Source organism: Anser anser, assembly GCF_964211835.1.
Source record: "Anser anser genome assembly, chromosome: 1".
In the NCBI taxonomy this organism is placed as follows: domain Eukaryota; kingdom Metazoa; phylum Chordata; class Aves; order Anseriformes; family Anatidae; genus Anser; species Anser anser.
Window position 1 is genome coordinate 48,001,372 of NC_139720.1, and position 19,689 is coordinate 48,021,060.

The 19,689-nt window shown below is 37.2% G+C and overlaps 1 protein-coding gene across 7 annotated transcripts in view; it reads right to left on the reverse strand.

Moving 5' to 3' along the window:
• Nucleotides 1–148: 148 nt before the first annotated feature.
• The window catches only part of VEZT (vezatin, adherens junctions transmembrane protein), a 59,843-nt gene continuing 40,302 nt past the window's right edge, over nt 149–19,689 (reverse strand). For 4 of the 7 annotated variants that reach the window (XM_083806811.1, XM_083806810.1, XM_083806813.1 and 1 more), the window contains 6 exons: nt 16,270–16,417; nt 12,755–13,086; nt 11,746–11,939; nt 6,337–6,437; nt 4,905–5,112; nt 149–1,078 (listed from right to left, as the gene is read on the reverse strand). In XM_083806811.1, the coding sequence (XP_083662937.1) occupies nt 489–1,078; nt 4,905–5,112; nt 6,337–6,437; nt 11,746–11,939; nt 12,755–13,086; nt 16,270–16,417 (1,573 nt within the window). In that variant the 3' untranslated portion in view covers nt 149–488. The other 3 variants (XM_083806815.1, XM_083806816.1, XM_083806814.1) reach the window with 2 other exon arrangements.

Genomic DNA, 19,689 nt, shown 5'->3' on the forward strand with positions numbered 1-19,689 from the left:
CCTGTGGTGGCTTAACCAACTCACTGCAGACATGAGAATTGGTAGAAGATGATCACAGGGAACAGCTCAGGTTCTTCCTTTTTTGTCGGAACTAACATATGATACCATGACAACTATACCAGAAAGCAAAAGACGGAGTCTGTTGTAATTCAATACATTGTTTTTCATTCTTTTTAGAAAATCAACAACAGCACGTTATGATACAAATAAATAAAACAGAAAACACTAAGGTAAATTCCAAAACTCACCACTAAGATCTTAAAAAGGCAGCAGCCGACTGTTTGGTGGATGCAGCCTACATTTGTCTTACCTTCAAATTTTCAATATACTTAGAAGTCCCATTTAGTGTATCAGACTTAGGGAACAAAACATTACATTTAGGTCTCCAATTGTTTTTTCCACCCAGTAATTTCATCTTAAAACCCCCACCTTATATTTCTTTTTCTACCAAATTGCCTGCTGTTGGTTTAACAAAGTTCAGCTCAGACTTATATTTTTCCTTCACTTTCAGAGCCTCTACCTTCATTCTCAAAACCTTCCACAAGGCCTTCATGCTCTTGCCTCTTCTCTTCCTCCTTTTCCTCCTCCTCTTCCTCCTCGTCATCATCTCCAAAAGTCTGTTCTTGCATTGTAGTAAAAGTGAAAGACCTGGCAGCAACTTGTGCAGCCAGACCAGATGTGAAGTTAAAATCTGTTGATATGTGGAGCTGAGCCAGCCTATGCTTTATTTTTGAATGCAATGCATCCTTAGAAGGAGGCTGTGAAACCTCTATTACATCCGTATCGCTTGGCTTGAGATCTTCAACTTCCCCTTCATACTGATAACACATTCTTTCTTCAGCCCCTGCAGAAATACTGTCTTCAGTAGTACTGTCTTTGTTTTTTTCCATCTCAGGATCTTCATACAAATATTCTGTCCTGCTTTTATCAGCAGCATTGACTTTTGGATTAGAGTCTATTTCTTCAGATTTATCACAACTTTGGCTGCAGTTCTGCTTTTCTGTATCTGAATTCATGTGTGATTCCAAATTACTTAGTAGCTTCAGCGATTCTACAGGAGACAAGGGTTTCACTGCAGCTTAAAAAGGGGAAAAAATGAATTGATAACTAAAAGCAAGGTGCTATATATAAATAATATTTGTGTTTGAAAAGGTGCAGGATTGGAAGAGTCAAAATGGATTGAAAAACCAACAAAACAAAACATGACAGTAACAAAAAACACAAATCAAAGAAAACCTAAAATAAATCAGTGTTTTCTAACCACAGAGCTGAAATGAAATGTGATAGCTGCTTGTCGGAACTAAGCCTTAAAATCTGTGATATAAAAAGATGGCACAAAATTGATGATGTTCAAAAATGGCATCAAACACAGACGATGCACTCAACGTTAAAGTAAAAACTACTGCACTGCATACAGATTTGAACTGTCTTTGTTTTAGACAATGGTTTACCTTATCCAATAAATACAGCTGGTACATGAAACAGTCCTTATGTGCAATATCTGATCTCACATCACAACATACAAATACAACATGTATTCATACAGCCAGGTAAGGTGTCCTCACAAATAAAGTGTGGTTTAATTTAGCCTCTCTTGAAGTTAGTAGCAGCAGCGAGTCCCATTGCCAGCAACGGGATGCTTGCCAGGAAGTCTCTCCTCCCAGTGTTAAGGGTTAGTATAACTCGGTACAATCACTTCTTGAAGAACAGACGTCTTTCTTTTTAAGAAAACGATATAATGTCCATTTCCAAGTAACAGATTCCCTAAACTGCAGTAGCTCCATTAGAGTAGCAGCACGAACATAAATGAGAGCAGCAACAGCAGATTCCCAAGTGGCATTTCCCTTTCTAATTCCATTCTGACTTTACCCCTGTAAGCAGAGATGAAAATAACTCTGGGAAATACGCAAACTTTTCACGGGAAACAAAATTTACGGTATTAGGATTTTTCCATTGCATCCTATTGCAGCAATATTTATTTTAGCTAGCTGAAGGCAGGTGCATCATTACGACTGTCACATTGATAATTATTTTCACGAGCACACTGAAAGACTGTGTCTTAGAATTTGTATTGTATTGTTTTAAAAACTCATATACTGAAGGAGCACTGCACCAGACTCATCTCAATTATTAACAGAACAGCTTTCTCCCCTTCTTGCTTAAAAAAATCCTAACAAACCAACAAAAAGCAAATAAAAACAAAATCCTGCCGCTCATTTCTGCCTGTTTGCTTGAAGAGGCAGGAATACACACAATAGTATTATCATTTGGGAGCAAATTTGTTGCCTACTGCCTCCAAAGAACAGTTCCAAAGCCAGAACTCTAGAAACGTAGATACTTCAGGTTGGCATCTGGGCAGTTGGTTGAATCGATTAGTTAATAAACAAGGTGGAATTCACCAATTCTCAGAGTATAGCTTTCCAAATACAGAGATGAGAAAAACTGGGAAACAGTTTTATAAGAACTGTTGCATGGAAAAGACAGCAGATGGGTAAACAGCTGGGTGCAACACAGCCACTGACAGAATGCAATTTTGGTGGCGGGCGAGGGGAGAAGAAAGACTAGAAGTGATTTTGCACCAGAAGAATGTTGTTTGATGTTGTCTGATAAATGAAAACAAATCCCCTAGTAACTTCATGGACCCCTTCAAAGGTACCTCTGTTTTTCTGGTTCAATGGGATGCCCAAGGACCAAAAATAGAAGCACATCAGCACTCCAATATGTAACTGAGTGCCCAGACTGTAAGCATTATTACCATGGTGCTAGGCTTGGGCACATTTGCCTTAGTCTGGTGTTTTGCTAAGATTTTTTCTTCTGGAATACAGCCTATCATCTGTAGTTGACTTCGTGCTGTGTTCTTTGGGCGTATCAACTTGTTGGGAACTGACCTCTTTTATGTAGAAACCCTCACCAGCCCAGCCCTTTCATCGATGAACCAAAAAACCCTTAACAAATCAAAATGGCTTGCTATGTGCCTAAGGCTTTAGCCTTAGCATCTTCCGGGATCTTTTTTCACAACAATTGCAAGTTAGGAGAATGTATGATTTCTGGAATGTGATCATCCTGTAAAAGCAAGATTTAAGAGGGTGATGGAAATGGGTCATATCAAAACCATCCACTGACTTGAGCCAATGCAGACAAGAACACAAACCTTTCTGGTTTAATTCTTATTAATTTAATTTAATTCTTAATTCTTCAAGATAATGCCAACCATCAATATGGGAAGCACAGCTCACAAAAATGTTTCTTAAAGGAATGATAAATTAAAGAGATAAATTAATGTCTGCAAGAGAGATATGTCGGGGTCCATCATGTCATATTTAACTGACTTGTGTTTCTTTTGAAGAAATAATGAAGAAATTCCTTAAAAACAGCAGAAGATGTTATGTCTGCTGTCCATATCAATATTTCAGATTAAGATATACAGAGTCTGAGACAAAAGGAGACAATATTAATTATTTTCACAAACTGTCCTTCCTCATATTTTCAACTACAACATGGAAGAAAGGAAATCACACTTTCCTCCCTCCCCACTGCAGAATCTCTAATCCTAAAACAACGTAATATTTATATGTGAAAAGGAAAGGAACCAACATGCGCCACAAAGGCTTTCAAGTGAATGGTTACTCAAGATCACAGGAGTCAGCTGACTCCTCTTTCAGCTGTTACAGCTGTTCAGGTGAGCCAGTCTATTAATTTCTAGAAAGCTATGGCCACAAATGGCCTGAAGATACACTGATGTGGTCAGGTATCAGCTGCTAACCTAGATAAGGAAATATCCTATGCAAGCTCTCCCGACAAAGAACTTTCTACAACAGTCACTAGATCTGTCAAGACTTGAACTGGAGGTAGGATTCCTCCCTTCTCCTTTCAAATGACATAAAGAGAAAAGTTGTGAAGCACATATTTTTGTGGGTTTGATGTCAAAAGAAACAGTCTTTGTTTCTTTGGTATGGTCTGTTACTGTGTGTTCCCACTAAATTACTGAAGAATGCAATCGATGGTCTTTTTATCTGGTAAGCACTGGCAGAGGCAGTGGATTTGCTGCCAGACTTGAGGGTTGCTTTTCTTAACATAGAACATGAAAAATTTTTAGAGGGCTCTTCCTAACCTGTCTGTAAGAGGAAGGAATGAAAATGGGGAAAAGAACAGAAAAAGGAAAAAACAAACCACTACCAATTTTAAAGATAATAAATCAAGCAGCTCAAGCAGCAAAGGCAATCAGGTTGTATCCAGTCTTGTTGCTGGAACTGAAACAGGCTGTCCTGTTGAGGCAAGAGAAATTTTCATTTTCTTATCTTCAAGTTCAAGTGGATGGAGCTACCCAGCAGTCCTCAGAATTGGAAAGAGTAATTTGGAAGAACTCTTCTTGTTAGTATTATTTATTTATTTTTAAATATATTCTGCATGCTCCCTCTTCCATGGAAACAAAAGCCCATCTTAGTCTTTTATGAGCCTTTAATATTTCGAAGTCCAGCTCTTCACTTTAATCTATCCATTTTTGTAAGTCTGGGATAAATTCTGATAGTTTCTTTAAATTCTGAAAAATAACTTATTTATGAATCCAATTTAAAATTCATGTTTACTGGAAAGCGATGAGAGAAAGTCAGTTCATTTTGTATGGTTTATAGCCTGACAGTTCTCTTTATGCTGTGCTTAATAGCTTTAGCTCAATATTTTTGTTTGAAGCCAAATTCACATTCTTTTGAGTTCCTTTCAATATATAGTAAAATGATTGCTACAAATAATATAAGGAGATGGAATAAAAAACTAAGGCCACACAGCTCTACCAAATGCATTGCTATAGCTGAGCAGTATTTGAATTCTAACACAGTCTGAAGTTGATGGTAAACAGACACCTACCCTTTCTTAGAAAGGCATTAATTTTCAAAAGCAATGCTTACCATGGTCGCTGAATAGCAGCTGCTTCCACTTCTGTCTTTCTGTTTCAGAAGCTTTAAAACCCAGTACAGATTTCAATTCCTGTAACACCCTCTTAGATTCTTCTCTCTCTCGTTTTTGTCTCTCTCTCTCTTCCTGGGAAAAGCAGTCAAAAGCTTCCCTATTATATTCATTGTCCATATCTGAATAATCAACATATGCTTCCAATTCCTGAAAAAAGAAAAAACATATTTTTAATCTTCACTTTCAGTGCAGACACTGTACTTCAAGCCAATGCATGACCAAGTGATCTCAACACAAGACAACTGCAGTAGAAGGATGGAGCCTTGTTTGAACAAAGCCAGTGTATCTGACACCACTCTCAGTTATATAATTTTGGAGTAAGTCCGCTCATTTAAGGTGGACTAAAAACACTACTGCAGTCACCCAAGATTTAGTTTCTTACACAAGAATGACCGAGTGATATACCTTGAAAAAGGGAGTCCACAATGACTGGTGGAAATAAGCAACGCTGATTTTTTTGTTTGTTTGTTTTGTTTTTATTTAATTCACACCATAAGCAATTCTTTCTCAGTCAGGCATTATGCTAATTTAAGTTATATCAATCATTATCAAGGAGAAAAGCAAAGTCCGCCTCCAAATTTAACTACAGTGAAGAACACTACAGTATAAAGAAAAATGAACTCCATTTATGTTATGATAGACAGCTGGTGAAGTTATTAGTTCCAGATCTTTGATATGGGGAAAAAAAACCTATAGAGAAAACAAGTGAGGTAGGCTTGATAGAAGGTGAGGGAGGGAGAGGGTAAGGGAGGGACAGAGCAGAGCATAGGTGTCGATCTGCTTGCAGAATGTATCTGTCACTCAGCTTTAGGACAGAAGACTAACCTCTCTTCAGGACGGCCTAACACATTGCATTACACAGAGCACATTACACAGCAGTTTCCCTGGAGTGGGGAAATGACATGAAGCTGTTCAGCATCACAGTCTGCTTTAGGTACCCAAAAATGCGGACACTATACAAACTGAAGACAGTCTGGTTTGTTCAGAAGCTTCTTCCTTGTGCTGTTGTGTCAGCTCAATAATATGCAAGTAGGACTCAATTTTATGTAATGCCTTTCAGCAATTCACATTTTTTTCGACATTACTCTGTATTGCTGCTCTCCTTTTCTCATTTTTTTTTAACAATATATACAAGAACAAGTGAATACTGGTGCTCTTCTTTCCCCCTCCCCCAGTATGGGAATACATCCTCTTTGATCATCAGAGGGAAGAATACATCAATTTTTTCACTGAGTGCATTTATGAAATGGCACTGGCTACCTACTTGACCTGCCTTGAGAAGACAAGAAAGTCACTGCACAAACAACTGAAAAAGGGATGGATATAGAAAAGAAGCCCATCATTGAAAATGATCCTTTTTTTTTTTTTTACCTGCTCTTCAGGGATTGGATCTCTGTCTTCTATGTATATGGTAGGCTGCATTAAAGGTACTGTAGTACACTGTAGGTTGTCACAGAAAGCTTCAAGCTTGCCTTTAGGGGAAAGGAAAGAAAGCAATGAAGAAAAAAAAAAGGAAAAATTTTGAGCGTTGAGTAATATTTTTGACTTGCTCAGGCAGGGTCCAGGCCTTTTCACTAGACAGGATTGGCACATATGAAAAAATAGTCAGAAGGTTGATTAGAATACATTGAAATACTATGTTAAAATAGCTAAGACACTTAAGTGTTCTCTGATATAAGCTGGGTCTCAATAAACTCACCTTGAACTATACTATTTCAACTAACAGATGTCAATTTTTTTAATAGGCTTTGAAAGACTGCAGAAGACAGACAAAAATCTGTAAAAACAGAAAATAGATTTGTTGCCCAAGTTTAAATGCAGAAGTAAAATACGAGATGGCAAATTATAGGCAAATCAGCTTCAAATAATTGGAAAATACTGGGAAAAAAAAATAAGCAAAACTTATAGAAAGCTACTAGGAAGGCAGCAAGGCGGTAAACGACAGCCAGTGTGGGTTTATTGAGAACAGAAGATGTCAAGACATTCCATTATCCTTAAAATAGAAAGAAGTCAAAGACATCCTGCATTTTGTTTCCAGTATGGCTTTTGACACAGTGTCAATACATACTTTTAAACAAAATACCTAGGCTAGAAGATTTGATACTAGGTGTTGTTTATCTCCTGGATAAATAACATAGTTACCATTTTCAGACAGGAACAATACACTTAGTGAGGATTTGCCCCAAGTCCAATACTCTTCAACATTTCCAACGGGTTAAAAACAAAAACAAAAAAACACCACACACCAGAAGTGTTTAATCTAATTAAATCTGCTGCCATAAGGATGACCTGCAAGGATATTGATGGGTAGAATAAAAAAATAATACTGGAAAATTAGAGACACCCCAGGAAGAACTGGATTTCAGATACAGAGTCCAGTGACAGTGGCTGTGACATTTTGTGTCTTTGAATAGTCAAATGCACAAATATATGACTGACTGGGTAGCAGCACTGAGAAAAAGATCTGAGGAAGCTAGTCAATTATACCCTGCTGCAAGCAAAAAGCCAGACTACATAATAGTACATATAAACAGCAGCACGGATTGTTAGACACAGGAAATCACTTTTCTGCTCTCCTTGGCACTGATCAGGCTGTGGATGGAACATTGTGCCCAGGCTGAGGCTCCCCCATTCAATAATCTTGTAGACCAGCTAAAGGGTGGCTGGAGAAAAACAGCTGAAATGATCAGAGGGCTACATAAAGTATAATCGTCATAGATTTGAAGGAGACAGGGTTATGCAGAGAAGACAGAAATGTTATCAGTTGTCTTCAAATATGTAAGAGAGGGCTATAAAGAAGAAATGGATTTCCATTGTGGGTGGATCAAAAGCACTGTTTTTTTAATTGCAGCAAGAGAGATTTATATTCAATACAAGAAAAAAACTTCTGCTGGTAAGGAGACTTAAGTGCTGGAATAGATGCCTGGAAATACTGTAAAATGTCTCTAAAGAGAAGTTTTTAAGAGCAGGCAAACATTTACTCACACATGGCACAAGTACTAATTTACCCCTGAGAAGAGAAATGGGCTAGGTAGCCTTGCCAAACCCCACCCACTCTTATTCTCAATTCCTTATCTATATATTGCATACTTCGGGATGGTATTCTGAAAGTAGGCAGTCACATTAACAATGACTCTACTGGTGCTCAGTTACCTGCTTTTGCAAACAAGGAAAATATTTAATTCCCTAGTTGCTTTGGTTGAGCTGCAGATTTGACACTCCACATGTATCTAAATGCAGTGATCATTTAAAAGAAAGGGGAAGCACATAGTGAAATCTGAAGTGGAAAACTGACCTGAGCTAATTATTTTACAAATATCAAGATGATTTGTCCATTACATAGCTGTGCCTTGGAATAAAAACATTTTAATAATAACAATAATAGCAACAATAAAAATATGCTTCTGAAGGTATGAAGACAAATTTTAAAGAGTACTATGAAAATTACCAGCAATAAACTTGCCTTCTTAAATCAGAAGAGTAAAACAGCTGCTCTAATATGTACAGGCTGCTGTATTTGTCGTCTGTATGGGAGGATAACATTTCTAAGGATATGTTTCAAGATCATGAATTCACAGTGTTTAACTAAAGATGCTGCTTTAGTTCCTCTCCAATGGATCAAAGGACTGCAAAAACCAGGAGCTTGCAACAGAGTACTATGGTACAAAAAATCTAAAAAAGTTATATACATTTGCAAATGTAGAGACAGTTCTTTCTTTCTAAAAGGAAAAAAGGATGGAATTTAAACTGTTTGAGGGCCATTATTTCAAAAACTGTTAAAACAACAGTAACTAGCCATAAAAGGTGTTCTGTAAAAGTAACGGCAGATCATTGTATGCTTGAATCATTGAGGCCTCAAGTGATAAATCAGTTTTGTGCGTGAAGAAAAGAGGTGAATGGATACACAGAAGCTGGCTGAAAGTCTAGAATCAACTAATGTTTAAAACAAGTAGAGATTGATGTGTTTCCATAAGTCTATCATTGCCCCATGCTTTCAAGTAGAGATGAATTCCCCTAAAGTTGCTAAAACACCACTTCCTCTCAGGCTCTGTTCTGAACGTGGCAGGATCAGTGACTAACAGGACTGGTGGTAGAAATACTGAAGAGTCCTGTAAACAAAAGTAGTCACACGACATTCGTTACTATAGTGGTTACTATACCATAGGCTACAATACATGCCAGTTTCACCATTCATGAAAGGCTGCTGGGAGTGTCTGAATGTTCAATCAGTTAGACCTAAATGTCTTTGACAGAGTTTAACAAAAAGAATTATTTAATATATCTGTAAGAAACCTGCTTTAACATAGAATGATCTAGAGCAAGAAGTATGAGATTCTGGACTGAGATCCATATGTTTACACAGAAAACAAAAATATGCAAAACTGCTCTGAAAATAAGCGACAGGCAGCTACCTAGGATGCCACAACTAGGACAGATAACAGTTCAAAGCAGTGGATGGAAACTTTCAATGCATAATTCAGCAAAAGCATTTTGATGCTGGAAAGAGCAGCGAGTTCCCCATTTACTCCTCTCCACGGAGCAACATGGGCCCTTGGCTGCTGCAGCTGGTGGGCTGTGTGCTGTCTACTCCTTACCCATGCTGAGAGCAGCACGAACCAAGAAGGGAAAGCAAAGCTACATTTTTGCTCAGTACATAATTGTGGTAAGATCCAAACCCAAGGAAATAGTAAATTTAAATACTGCATACCCTTTTCAGTTTCAGATGAAGAAGCAAAAAGGATTGACTTTGTTTTAATACTAAGCACAATTATAAGTTACTGGTAAAAATATTCGCTATTTATAGCTTTTAAGTTATGCAATATTTCCTCTCAAAACTGAATCTAAACCATCAAGAACAGCTCCTTCTTCATCGCTGTTCAAAACTGATGTTGAAAATGGCATTTCTACTGCTCTGCTATGGTTAGTTGAACTAAACACCATTAAATTTATTACACCAAAAGCATTGGGCATCCACTTGACACAAAGCTGTACTATGATAGGGTTCTTGCTACTGCTCTTGTAAAAATAATTCATTTGATTTTACATAACACTATGTAAAAACAAAAGATGTGCTTAGCTGTTACATTATTTCAGCAGGGAGGTATCTTCTTTCAAAGTGCTTTCAGGAAGCATTGAAAAAAGCCTCAGACATAATTTAATGAAGTAATTCACATAATCATGACCGACAGACCAGCTGTTAAGATGTGCAGAAAGAGATCAGAAGAATTATATCTGATTTCATGCACAGCTTGAAAAGTTCAACTCACAGAAGCCGAACTGCACAGAAATACACTAGAAAAGTCAAATGTAGCCACATAAAAACAATTTTCTCCAACCAACCTAATTCAAAAGTAGTTCATGTGGAGTAACTCAGTAAACCTGTTGCAAAATAGAGATTCAAACCCCACACATTTCCAGGAAAGTCACTGGAAAAAACAGAAAGTGAAAGATTTCTTTTTTTAATTTAATTTCTCACACAATCCCTTTTCTCTAAGTCATAGACTAAGTCATTTTTTATAAGACTTTAGAAGGACACAAGTCACAAGAACAGTCCCTGCTGTGCAAAGTCATAAACAAGGTAAAAACATAACTAAAAAAACTAAAAATACTATGGCATGTAGTCTAGAAAGAACATTTAAGAAAAGGGGAGAAAAACAGATCAGGGGAACTCCTGGTTGTAGAGGGCATCAACAAAACACAACAGGCTAATACACGCAAATGTATCAAACTACATCCAATATCTTCACTGATTGTTTTACAGAGCTGCGAGAGGAAATCACAAGACTGGACAATTAGGCAAAGTACACACAAATTTTGTTACACCATGTCTGGACCTGCATGGAACCCTGGTCTGTGTAGGCAGTAGACTCGCTAGTGCTCCCAGTTCTGATGAAGAAGGTCAGCTTGGACATCTTTTGGCCCACAGCAATATTCATCCACCTACTGGATACACCACCTATATATAATTAAGAGCTTAGCTCACTACAGTTTTGGATTTCTGTAGGTAACTTGCTGATATATCCCAAGTCATAATTTTCCTAATGTGTTCTCAATTACCAGCATTATTCAGATGCTGAGATGTACCTTTCTAGGCCAATAAAGACACTCCTGGAAAAAAAAAGATTAGAAATTATATGTTCAACTCTATGTCAGGAGAGCCTAAGTTCACTTCAATTACTTAAGCTAGATGTGATTCACAAGGATAACAGCATGGGCAGTACAGGGCACTAAGATGAGGGACATAAGGCAAAACTTTGGGATGTGCTGCTCACATGACTTCTAAGCACACAGATTAGCTCCCTCTCTCTGAGAGAGAAGGTAAACAGGTATTATATGCTCAATACATACTCTACAATTCAAAATGTTTCAGGAAACATCAGTGTCAATAAAGTTTCATGAAAAGGTAATTGTAATTTCAATTACCTTATTTTAATGTGATAAATACAAGAAAATCTCAAGGATGATTAATCAAAATCCTACCCATTCAACGTGTCATTCACCATTCATAGGCAAAAAGCTACTATTAGTCTACACTTAGAAATGTACAATCTGAACCCACATGTCTAACAGACAGCATGTTTATATTTTTTGCTGAAACAAAAGCTTCAAGGTCATCACAATGAAAAAGCCTGACACACATACAGCTTTTCAAACTGTATGGTTTTAAAACCTCTCTAGCTAAAATTCAGATACACAGTCTGAATGCAGTTTTTGATGCATTTGACCATTCCATCTCTAAAGTGTATTGCGTTAGTTGCCAAATTAAACTCTCATATTTACCTTTTTTATTTGGATTTTTTCCACCCATTTTTTCCACCTGAGAAATGGCTTCTTCCCAGCAGCTGTTGCTTGCCTGCATATGAGGCTGAATAAACTTTAGTTTTTGTTCCAGAACCTGATGGGCTTCCGTTGTCAATTCAGGCGTCTCCTTAGTGCTAACAAGTTTTTCAAGTTCATCCTCAAGAATTATTACCCTAAGTAATAAAATGAGCAAAAAAAAATAATAATAAATATTTGACTTTACCATTCTTCAAGCATGTAATCTAATTAATGTTATTTTATTCAGATTCTCAAGATCTAGTTTAGCCAACTCCTCAAAGATGCCCCACTGTTTTAAAAATAATATCCTCCACATCAAGATACACTGTTCACCTACACTCATTACAGTAATTCTTGGAAGTAAGATTAAAAGTGTAGAACAGTTTCAACTATTTCACCAAGGCAGTGATGAAACCTTAAAAATATTTACTAGATAGTTACTATGAGCTGAACTTATATAGCATTTGGTATGTTACAAAATCAATTAAAGATGTTTATTCTTTTTTTTTTTTCAAGGAAGTGACAAAAGCAAAGAGATATTAATGCACTGATCGCCTTTGATTTTGTCACCAGGTATCTAAAGAATAACCAGGAAACAATAGCAGATTCCACATTGAACCAAGGCTCTTTGACCAAACTCTATGTTAAGACACGCCTAGTAGGTGACATAGCTGAAAGTTCAGACACAGCAATAGGCAGAGCATGAGATTGTAAGTGGTGAAATACTTTTTCAAGCACTGTTGAGAGAATTCTACTGTCAAATAACATCTTTTAAAGTGGAGCTAGTGCCTTGGAAACCGACATCTTCAGTAGAATCAGTTATGAACAGAACAGGCATGAATTACTTGCAATGACTATAGGTATCTGCATTTTTTCTTTCTAATCTGGGATATAAACTGACAACTCAGAGAACTTGAGTTAGAAGCCTTCTTCCCACAGGCATGTTCTCCTAATTCATGTGTAAACTTACTCATTCAGCAGTGCCTTCAGATGAAGCTGCAAGCTGCGTACTGCTGTTTGAAGACTGTTCAACTCCCTTGACCTCTGCTTTGTTCTGGCTGGCCGCTCGAAACCCGACTGATGCTGAGTTTCAAAGTACCGATAAAACTCATAGCTTCGCTTTAGCTCCTCCAAGCAGGCAGCATGTGTATGAGGTAGGCCTTGAGTCACATCAGACAAGATATGATGAGGCAGCCGTTCAGGGGAGATCAAGGGCTTGGGGGACGCATTGGCTGGCGAGAGGAGCAGTACCAGCCTCCTGAAGAATTCTGAACTCTGCCCTACCCAGAGCTGAAACAGAACCTGTAAGACAGGGTGAGGTTAGCTCTGTGCGCCTGGAATACAGCCAGCTTCCAAAATACATGTACAGATATAGAATGCAAAAACATTCCTCGGCCCACTGCAGCAGCTCTGAAAAACTGAGAAAATCCGCTTCATGTTTTTGAAGGGTATCCCAGACCACGTGAGTTCAGATCTTGTGAACCTTAGGTGACTGTTAATTCTTTCATGAAGTCCATTACATGCAATTATCTTCAAAAGGTTGTCAGAGACCTACAATTTCATATTCTCACCAGGTAGTCTCATTATTTGCTATAATCTCCAAATACCCTACAGCTTACAAATAGCAGCCAAAATTCCAGTGGTAGCAAAGACATTTTTTCCTTTATAACACCAAGCTATCAGTTTTATGATCTACTTACTAACTACTGCCTTGGCCCACACCCAACCCTGAAACATGAGTCTAATTGCACTGTACTTCAACAAAAAACATTCTACTTCTGGAGAAAGCTGAGCTGCTAACTCACTTATTTTTGCAGCCAAAGTGAGAAATGTCACCAATGCCATTAAGGGAGGGAAAGACCCCACGCTATGTGAAGAGACGATTCAATTCACAATATTATATATGGTACAAAAGAGGTCAGGCAATTTGGGAACAAGCAAACCCACAACTTTGGTTTCTCAGAAACTTCCACTTCAAATGCAATGAAAAGATCTGTTTTCTTTGTTTATGGAAGACCATCGTCTTCATAGACCATGACAGAACAGTAGTATCTTATACCTCTAAAATAAAAGGATAGGTTATAACACTTTACTCTGCAATATCAGTCCTTATTGACAAGGATCAACTTCATCTAAATACAAGGTGTAGTCTGAAACCTATTCCCAAGCATTCCAGACTAAGGAAGACAAATTATTCACCATGCCTTTTTCTCTGCTACAGAATAGGACTAACAAATTACTTGTTCAGATATATACATATTTTTAAATCTACAGGACTTGCAATGAGATACGTACAACTTTGCACTCTTACTACTATTGACGAGTAATATTTCTTTTTCAGTGCAGAACAATCAAGAGCAAAACACTCAAAACAATAACACACAAAAAATAAATGCCTTCAGATCAATGCGGTCAGATATACCCAAAGATGTATCAAAAACACCTGGATGTGAAATGACATAATATTCCAGAAGGAAAAAAAATATCAATTAAGAAAAGATGTTTATGAGAAGAAATAACAGAGTTTGAGATGAACTGAATGAAGAGCACACATGCAAGAATGATTTGGCTAGGTGTTAAAAAACAACAGCAACAAAAAAACCCACCACAAGCCAAGTGAGGTTAGGAAAGTAGGGGGTGGAGGAAGCAAACAAATTGGCAGGAATTACCTAAGTGTCTCTGAAGGTGTGGTACCTCGGATAAAGAGTCAAGAGCTCAGGTTATAATGAACACAAAAGACAACTAAACCCTTCCTCCAGACAGAAGGTAAAAGCAGTGGAAAGGTAGCACACAAAAGTAGTGAACTTCAGGAAATGAAAACAACAACTCAAAATCCACCTGAAAAAAGGTACAAAGGATGAGAGAAAAGGCAATTCCAGATGTATTTCAGGTTGAAAATAGTTTGTTCTAGCCATAAATTTTGATGATTTTTATCTGTATTCAGACTTCACACAAAACATCCAACTGGCTCTTCACAGCTGGGATCAGTATTTATTTTCATGCCAAAAAATTTTACTCTTTAAACTGGTTTAGTTCAAGGACAAGGTAGCCAAAACACATAGGCTACATTGGTCATATGGCCTAGGCATGGGCTTGAATGAAAATAAAAATATTCATTGAATCTTATACATGTCTGTATTTTACCTTCATTTTAAAATAACGGAAAGTGCTCTCAAAGGAAAAAAAAAAAAAAAAAGAAAAAAAAAAGAGGACTACACGTAGATCCAGGGCTCGCAATACAAATATGCCCCAAGGTTATCTAACTATTTTGTTACTACAGTACAAATCTGCTTAGATTTATGTTAATTTAGCTTGACTCAACTACACCACACCCAGCCTACACCACTGTCATCAGTTAAGGCAAATTCAGATTTTCTAGTTGTGAGTTTAACTCTACCCAGAAAGTATTCCAACCAGTTTAATTAAAACAGATTTCAGTGAAATCACTGCAAATTGCAAGTAAACAAAGTCTTAGTTTACAAGCTTCGGCAACTCTAATTGACTTCTCGAGCTTAAAGAGAACTGGGTAAGTTGGCTTGTGTGACTGTAATTAGAAGTTCAGCTCATTAAAAGGCAAGAAAAAATCCCCAAAACATACATCTGATGTAGCACATAGCTTACAACCAATTAGACAAAACCTCAAAGCTTTGCAACTACTATTGCTGGTGCCATTTACGGTCAGAAGAAAAGAAATCAAGGCCTAGAAATTACGTGAATAAAATGCAACATGAGCCAACCTCATAAAAACAAAGAAGTCACATAATAATGGAATTTTCCATTAAAAAAAAAGAGTAAAATGGAACCGCCTAGGCACAGAACCACTAGAGCATAGAAGGTTTGCATTCAAATTAGATCTAATTGCGAACATTTACTCAAGCACATTAAAAATACTTAACATCTCAAAACAAAATAGATTAAAAAGGCCATTAAATGATTGTCATTCTGCTCAGTTAAACATCTTTTCAAAGATCAAAGAACTTCACTGGATCATGGCAGCAGGGGGTCCAGGCTTATGAATTATCCTTCTCTGTGTAGCCAAATGCATCTATTCCCTTTAACAATTACAACTAATTTACATCTTTGGATGTCTCTCTTTTTATTAAAGTCAAGCAATTGATTAAAAAGATTTAAGTACAAACCTGAAAAATATTTTATTTGTCTGGAATCGTGAAATCAAAGAACAAAAGCTCAGGTTTAAGAAGGAGGTTGATCAAGCTGATTATAAAACACTGACTTGAATTTGTATGATTGACAGAACAAAATCCTCGTGTTGTATTGTGCAACTTCTCTTCAAATACATGCAAAAAGAAATCATGTAATGCCAATACATGTAGAAACACATGATATGAGACAAATTTTACCTCCTTCCTCAGTTGACTGTGCTACTACAGGCTAGTATACACAAGCCAAATGGCCTCATGACAACTGAAAAAAAATTTCACGCTGAGCCATTGTGGATGTGCCTGTTCTTCTAGGAGAGATTACCTTGAGCGCAGGCAAGCTGAAGCCATCTGTGAGATTGTGTGCCTCCTCTTCAGACACCTGCTCTTCACTCAGTCCCAGACCCAGCTCCTTGAAAGGGACTACACAGATGTAGCTGGTCACGTTGTCGCTCTCAGAGTTCAGAGGGTAGGTTTAGCCAGAGTTAAGGTGGGTAGCAAAGCAACTTTTGCATTAAAAACAAAAAGGCAAAAAAACAGCTAACGTGGTTTCTTATTTCTGGTAATTTAAATGAAAGAACACGTAATCCCTGTTTAGTTGAACCCAAATTGAACTTCTAATTGAACTTCTTCCAAACTTTGTTCATTGCACAGGTTTTAAAGGCTAAGAGAAGGATGAGATAAGACCTTGACTAAACACCCAATAATACGATAATATTAATAATATAACACACTAAATACAACTACTTAAAAAGAAACAAATGAAAACATATTGATGAAAATCCCTGCATTCCTTTCAAGTTAGATTGCTTTAGCTTCAATTAGTAAATTCCCAACAATTAGATCATGTCAATCTCATAACAGAAATCATTATAACAGAGGAGAGAGGAAGACAACATTTGTGCAATTTGGAGTTTCAAAGGTAGTCTATGTTATAGACCAAACGTGGGACAACTGCAGGAATTCCCTGCAAGTGCTGCGTGTGGAAGGACTGCTTGGAGACCTTTGCAATAACTGCTCTTTGATATTTCAGATATTACCATGAAGAAGAGCAGCTCCCAATTGTCATGCTGTTAACTTCTCAGACACAGCAACCTGTACAGTAAGGTTTCCTACAGCCAAAGCTCAATTATCTTTAACATATTTTGTGAGGATACGTGTGCTAATATTCCCATCACTTTGCTCTGTGTGTCAGCAGTGACTTTGACACTTTATTGAGTAATTAGCTAAGAAAGTAGATGGAGTATGGCTTTGATCGCCATGCTTCGTTACCTCGTTTACAAAGTAGCTTAGTTAATTTAGGCCCCAATCTTGATAATTCTTAATGATACATACAATGCTGTTCGCCTGAGAAATCTCAGTAAATATGCATTTAATAGAACTATTCACACATAAAAAAATGAGAAAAAAACATGAGAAAAAGTCAATTCTTTCAATAGCACTTTTCTGCTGATGCTAGAATCATAAGACCCATGTGGTAATTTTTTTTTATTTAAAAAAATGTACCTTTCCAACCCTTAAACTGTGGTGAAATGCTTAAAAAATAGGAAACAAGCACAATATAACTCTAATGCCAGAGGAACAGATAAAAATAATCCATAGACTAGCCAGCATTTCTTTTAGAATAGTGCTAATTTTAAGCAAACCTTATGCTGGGGAAAGAGGAGATGGGACAGTTCAAGACTTCTGTAAATTGAGAATAAATATCCAGTCAAAAAACAGTAAAATTTGCTTAAAAAAAGAATTTATCACTCATTGTCATAAGCACACCTTTGTTCCAAAGGGAAAAAAAAGAAATTGCAAAGCATTCATGAAAATACTTTTAATTTAAACTATTTTACTTTTCTTTATGTTTCGATTTACAAACTGAATACTCTCATCTCTTGGGTCACATAAAGCCCACTAGAAGTACTTGTCTCTTGTCCAACTAATATGATTTCTGGGGAAGCTAGAAGTTCCACCCGCTTTCACTCCCAAATTTTTCACGTGCTAAACTCTCGTAGGATTGAACTTGCAATAGTGATTCGCTGAAGAAAATATTTATCACTTGAGTAGAAGAACAGTGCATAAAAGTGAATTTTTTGTGGCTCAGGAAACAGCAATACTACGTTTCCGGGCTCTGAACAAACAAATAAATTTCTCCCTAATTCCTCCCAAAAGTCCAGGAAGAAAGAAGCCTGTTGAGTGTCCTCCAGAAGCATGAATGCAGGTGAAAACCTGCAATGCAATTGCAGGTTGAAGCAATGCAAATGACTCAGGAACATAACATACTGTTGTCACCAGCTGCTGTTGTCACACGGTGTCAGCTGGGTCAGCTATTCTAAATTAACCTGACTGTGTGCCCAGCAGGTGGAGCACAGGGGATGAGGATGTTAACTCCACCAGAGATTGCAAAACCAGGTCCAAACCCTTCAGGACCAATTATCTTAGAGATTGATAATATTCTGCGATAATCTTTTTTTCCCCGCAACAAGGCATTTCCAAAGCATGAGCATCTTAAAAAGCAGTTTGGACACACGTTGATTTCTAAATCATGCTAAAAATTGCAAGAAACCTCTCAAATGGGTGGTTTGACCAAATGAGCCACTTATCCGTAGTACATCTCAACAAGGGATTCCCACCGAACTCCCATGTCTTCTGCCTTGTCCTCTTACTTCCAATCATTTTTGTTAAGAATATACGTGTATTTCCTTATTGCGCTTTGATCTAACCCATAAGATGTCTCTCTTTTTATTCACATTGAGAGATTAGCTAAAAAGATGAAAGTAGAGTAAATAAGCTTACATAAATTAAATGTTTCTGTCTTTGAGGAAGTACTTTAATCATCTGTTCAACTTATGTTCCTTATTAGCTTGGAGTAAGAGAAGACAAAGCTACTTAATAATAAGCTGTCAAATCCAAAATCAAATATCTGTACAATGAATATGTAACCTCTGCCAGGAGGCTCATCTTACTTATAAAAAAGCAACAGTACTAATGTACTCACGTACACAACAATTTCATATTAGCACTTTGCTCTTCAAAAGCACATTCCCGTCTAAAGATCTAATGAGGGCCTCAAAGTATTCCTAAGAAACCCAAGCTGCTCTCTCATAAAATTCTCACCCGTTGGAAGGGATGAGCAAAGCATGTGATGAACTGGCTGGTCAACAAAAAAACATTTAACTGAAAATTTCTCAAGTATCTTTGCTTAGACCTTCCAGAAGCGGATTTCCGAGTTAGGCTTTTACAATCCAAAGAGAGTACAATTATATATATTTAGCTTGTGTGAGGTTTTCTTGTGCAAACTCTCTTTCCCAAATGAAAAAGTGTTTTTCTAGCATTTCCTGAAGCAATAACTAAACTTTTTACAGAGGAGAAGGAACAAATTTCACTAGATTTACAAGGTGCACATTTACAAGTTTTCCCAAGGTCAGTGCATCTCAAATACACAGAATGGATTTTATATTCACTACACCATAATGAGACACCATTCAATTTAGAAATATTAGAATCACAGAATATTCTGAGTTGGATGGGACTCACAAGGATCACCGAGTCCAACTCCTGGCTCCACACAGGTCCACCCAAAAACCAGAGAAGGCCTTATGCTTAGAACAAAATTAAAGTTGCTTGAATTTATATGGTCAAACTCCCAGGTCCTATCTATCAAGTGAGTTGAATGGAAATGGAGTATCACACCATCTTTCACCAGCTGAGAATTAGACTGTTAACATCACCCAGTAACATAAGCTACACAATTTCC